At 40.9% G+C, this 4883-nt stretch overlaps 1 protein-coding gene across 1 annotated transcript; it reads left to right on the forward strand.

Moving 5' to 3' along the window:
- Window positions 1-3244: 3244 nt before the first annotated feature.
- npvf (neuropeptide VF precursor) lies at window positions 3245-4853 on the forward strand. The gene is made up of 3 exons (XM_005802762.2): window positions 3245-3452; window positions 4183-4553; window positions 4647-4853. The coding sequence occupies exons 1-3, from the start codon at window positions 3291-3293 to the stop codon at window positions 4717-4719; spliced, it is 606 nt and encodes a 201-aa protein (XP_005802819.1). The 5' UTR covers window positions 3245-3290; the 3' UTR covers window positions 4720-4853.
- Window positions 4854-4883: the final 30 nt, after the last annotated feature.

Consider the following 4883-nt stretch of genomic DNA (forward strand, 5'->3'; position numbering starts at 1 on the left):
AAAGTGACTGACCTTTGAGTTTTTTAATTGCATGATCATTTAGGTAATACATACCGTAGATCACTGGTTTGCGCTTATACACACAATTTTATAATATTTCATTGCAAGAAACCAAAAAAAAATGATATTCAGGTGCACAATTTATTAATTAGGTTTCTTTGGAAGAAAACTGGTAGCGCTGGATTTCAGTTAGAGGTATTTGAGTAAGCAGAGTGCATGCAAATTACCAAGACCCTTCTTACAAAAAAATATGACAATTAGTCATGATTTTAGTTGATCTATCACTTAAAATCCCAATAAAATACTAGGAATTCAATGTTTGCTCAGTAGACAGGAAGACATTTCCGCTAGTGTATCTTTAATAGTTTTCCTTTCATTCTGTAACCAGTTGCTTTTTTATACAGACCACACACGCAGCGCTGTGTGCCTTGTGTCAGCTAATTGTGCCATACGCTGACGCTGAGATCCAACAGAAATGGATTTGATCACCGTCTGAACCTTAAGCGGTCAGGAAGGCTTGATGAATGGGTCTCCTCTCAGAGTGTGCAGGCATGTGAAGTGTTGTGATGATGACCTGGCTGTTGTCTAAGTAAGGGTGAGGATAAAGCTCCACGTAAATCAGCTCAGCGGAGAGGCAACCGCAGACTCCCACATATCATATCAGGTATTTGAGATCTAGACTGAGAAAGGAACTCTGCGATCGTTGCCAGACTTTAAACAAGCAGCTTAGAGAGTCAGGGAGGCAGCGGTGATCATGGTGAACCTGTTGTCACGTTACTTCTTGGTTTCTCTGGAGTTCGTCTCGGGTTGGTTTGTTTTCTTTGCAGGGAAAATTTTTCTTGGACAACATCTGCTAAACAAGGAGGCAATAAAAAAAGGAATGTTTTGAGAATTAAATAGCACTAACTGACTATATTTGCCTTTTACAGATTTATTTTGTATGGTTTGCTGGAAACTCCATGGAAATCGGTCACAAGATTACGAGAAAGAAGGCGGAAATAAACAAACCAGCACAAGACAAACTCTAGAAAAACCAAGAAGTAACGTTTTAGCTCATCGAGTGAGCAGTCAAACTGGACTAAAAATGATTCGCTCAGACAAATCGGTTGATTTATAAGTTGCAGAAAATATGATACACACGACTGAGGCTCTTGTATAGGCAAATAAAGAACATTTTAATGTCCAAACAAAGTCATGGGTATGCAAGATTCCCCAATATGGGTAACATTTTTCATTAAACATGGGAATGATGGCTATATTTCTGTCAAGGAAGCAAGACATGCGTTAATAACATGGAGAAGCAGGGGGGCTGGGAGAAGGAGGCCTGAAAGCATGTAGATGGAAAGATGAAAAGGCTGCAGGGGTGGCGAAAGAAGAGCATTAAAAACATTAGGAAGGGAGAATTACAGTGGCAGAGAACAAGGTCTTCCAGGGAGTGCTCTATGAGCTCAGCTAAAGAACAAAGGGGGAGGTCTATTGAAGGCCTCTGCTGATAGTGCTCAGGATGAGTGTCCGACACGCGGTCGTAAATCCCAAATCCCACAGTCTGCGAGCCGGGACCAGGGTCAGGCAAAGAAAGCACAAAGAGGCGAGCTGAGAAGAGATGGGAGGTAAATGATAATACGGAAAAGTAAACTGAGACGTAAGCCTTCTCAAGGCTAAGTCTGAATCACTAAAACCAGATGGGACTGAAATTCTTTTCCGCTGAGTTGCCTCCGCCGCGGTGTTACATGTTCTGAGTGCTCAGACGTGGCAACATGGGAAAATGCAACGATCAAATTAAAATTCCCTCTCTGGCTGTCGCCGATGCCTGACAGGGATTCTTCACATTCAGTTTGTTGTTGGTCCAAATGCAACGTCTCCCCCCTGAGCCTCCCACATAAAATGGCTCATTACTGGCTTCAACTGTAAAAACCTGAGAAATGAAAAATGTGGCGACATCAGTCAGTCTCATGAGATAAACACGAGTCATTAATGAATCCATGTTGAATTCATCTCATGTTTTCCTATATTGTTTTTAGGCATCTTCATCTTTTATGTTTCTTTCCCCCCCTGCCCTCCTTTTTGTATATTCCTTAGCTAAAGTTATTTTTCTTTCTATCAGTGTAATGCAGCTGGAAACTGAATTTCACAGAGGAAACCTCTCCAGAGATTAATAAGGTTCTTTCTAATAAAAACCAATCTAATCATAACTAATCTAATAAGTGGACGCGAAATACATAATAAATGTGTGTAGTTTGGGCACTGCAGTGGCTCATCTGCAGAAGCCTTAATCCTCGAGTCCCAGCCCGGTGACCTTCGACCCCTTGTCTTCCCCCTCTCTCACAATCCGCTTTCCTATCTGACCATTATCAAAAAACATAAATAAAAGCCACTGGAGCTGATAAAACCTTGAAAAAAAAAAGAGTGATTTTGTCAGTCCATATTTAGCAGAAGATTTCTTAAAATCATCTAAAAATTCCTTATATTTGCATTAATATCCCTCAAACTTCTTTACATTTTTCTAAGTAAGAACTGCAAACTTCAATGCAGTTCACTGGATTTATAAATGATAGATCAATGCAAAACAATGAGGAATGTACTTCCTGAGATGGTTAACACTTGGGATATTGTTTCACACCCTAACCTGCTTTAAACTTCTCTACCACTTCCTCCCTGACCGGTCTGCTGTGGTTTTCTTGGTCTTTGTGATCCTGATCCTTCACTAAAATTCTCGGACAAACCTCTGAGGCCTTCGCTGATTTCACTGAGCTCAAATTATGCACAGGTAGACTAATTACTAATCAGATGACTTCTGAATATTTTGATTTCATTTCAAAATGTATACAGTTAAACTTCAAAAATGTGCATTTTATGTTAATTCACAGGTTAGGATGTTTGGTTGCAAAACTTCTTGAAGGATCAAACTATTATAAGTTGTTCCCAACTGATGGCTGATTCAGTACAATTAGTAAAGTGTGATTTATTTATTTATTTATTTTTTTAATGTTATCTGCTCTTTAGAAGAAACAAAAGCGCCCTGTTCATTCAGCAGCCCAATTAGTGCATACATACATAGATACCTTTCCAGGTATGAATGGTGGCTAAGTCAGGAATTTGCCTTGTTTAAATGAAGCCAAAAATAAATGTGAATGCATCACTTTGTGTGTGAGTGCGTGTGTGTGTGTGTGCGTCAGTTTTTTTAATGTGACGTGGGTTTTCACAGGGCTTATATGACACGCGGCAGGTCACTTAGCGGGAAATAAGCCACATGTCCAGACACAGTTCAGAAAGGAACAACAGATTTCAGCATGTTGACAGCAGTGATACTGTCAGCGCTCCTGATGATGGGGGGTCTCGGAGGGGTGGCGGCGTCTGACTTCCACGTCTTCGGGAAGTCCCTCCACAACGGTGAAGCCCTGCGAAGCAGCATCGACGACAGGCACTCTGTGAGGAAACAGCCGCGCCAGCAGGTTAGAAGCAACCAGAAACCAATGACATGTGTGTTAGTTTTTTGTTTTTTTTTCTGAAACCCATCTTATATTCTGGGTCTCCAGATAACCGAGGTCCAGTTGATGGCCTTTGTAACTTTATTTTAGATCTTGTACTTCATGAGTGGAAGGCTTTTCTCCAGCTTTGTGAGGGCTAAACTTAAGATGTAGTATAAGGCGTAGATTTTCAAATGACAATAAACAATTTCAAACAAGTAGAAAGAGCCGTTGTATAACAGTAAAAGAAATGCATGCTTTCAGAGCATAGCATAATTACAGCTATACATCACCTCTTAGTGTAATAATCATCGTCATCAATCAATTTTGTAACTCAAGGCTCTTGTTTTTGAATAATTTTCAGTAGATCTTTCTCACTTCCTGTTTCAAAATAACTGTCTAATTCATTCATCAAGTTTATTTACATGTGTGCTTTGGGTTATTTAGTGTAAAGAAAAAAAAAGCTCCATAAATAAAGACTAATTGATCGATTGATTGATCAAGGTCCTATCATGCTTTCAGATAGCATCAAAAAGAAAATCACCAAACCATTTTACTTTTGAAAAATAAACATTAAATGTTTGCTCTTTAGCTTATAGGACAACTAAAAATGGTAGACGTTGATTTGTTACTGTCACTTTTTAAAAGTGACAGTAACAAAGGCCCGCATTGAAAATCCACTTAATCTGATTAAATGCAATTCTAACATATCCAGATACCGAGTGGGCTCCGCAGAAGTTTGGATCTGGAGAGCTTCAAGCTGCACGTGACTCCGGCCACCAGCAGGAACAGCCTGCCCACCATCATCAAGCTGTACCCCCCTACGGCCAAACCTCTCCACATGCACGCCAACATGCCGCTGCGCTTCGGCAGGGACAGCAGCGACGAGAGGGTGCCCAACTCCAGCCCCAACATGCCCCAGAGGTTCGGGAGGTCCTGGGAGTTGGTCGAGATGTGCGGAGAGTGCCGCGAGGCACGAGACGCCCCCAGCCCGGTGCTGCCTCAGAGATTTGGAAGAAACGCTCCTTACTGGAGTCTCCTCAGGACCCTGGCCAGTGAACACTTGTTGGACGCTGGCTTGCACTGGTAATGACACAATCTTAAATATCCCTCTTACACTCATCACAACCACTAACCCTGCTTCATTTGCTATGATTAAAGCGTCTTATTATCCAACAGGACTGAAGATTTTGACTACAAAACCAGTTCTGAAGAAGACGTAGACACAGACGAAAAGACCTTCAAAGGATAGCCAGATCTTCCTTCCATTGAGTGTTTTTATTGTAAAGATGCTTCAAGCTATTAAAACAAAGCTTAGATCTGGAGTATTTCCATGTAGATGTTGTCTCCTGATAATAATGTCCTTCTCTGTATTGAAACTGATCTTATAGAACAATGAGGTTTATACAAAAAGTA

This window comes from Xiphophorus maculatus, chromosome 13 (genome assembly GCF_002775205.1).
Source record: "Xiphophorus maculatus strain JP 163 A chromosome 13, X_maculatus-5.0-male, whole genome shotgun sequence".
Classification (NCBI taxonomy): domain Eukaryota; kingdom Metazoa; phylum Chordata; class Actinopteri; order Cyprinodontiformes; family Poeciliidae; genus Xiphophorus; species Xiphophorus maculatus.

What these genes read in the sequence shown, in the direction of transcription:
- npvf (XM_005802762.2), top strand. Translation starts at nt 3,291, where the DNA reads ATGTTGACAGCAGTGATACTGTCAGCGCTCCTGATGATGGGGGGTCTC. An exon ending in GGAAACAGCCGCGCCAGCAG is followed by an intron (nt 3,453 to 4,182) that starts GTTAGAAGCAAC and finishes TAACATATCCAG; the next exon opens with ATACCGAGTGGGCTCCGCAG. An exon ending in TTGGACGCTGGCTTGCACTG is followed by an intron (nt 4,554 to 4,646) that starts GTAATGACACAA and finishes ATTATCCAACAG; the next exon opens with GACTGAAGATTTTGACTACA.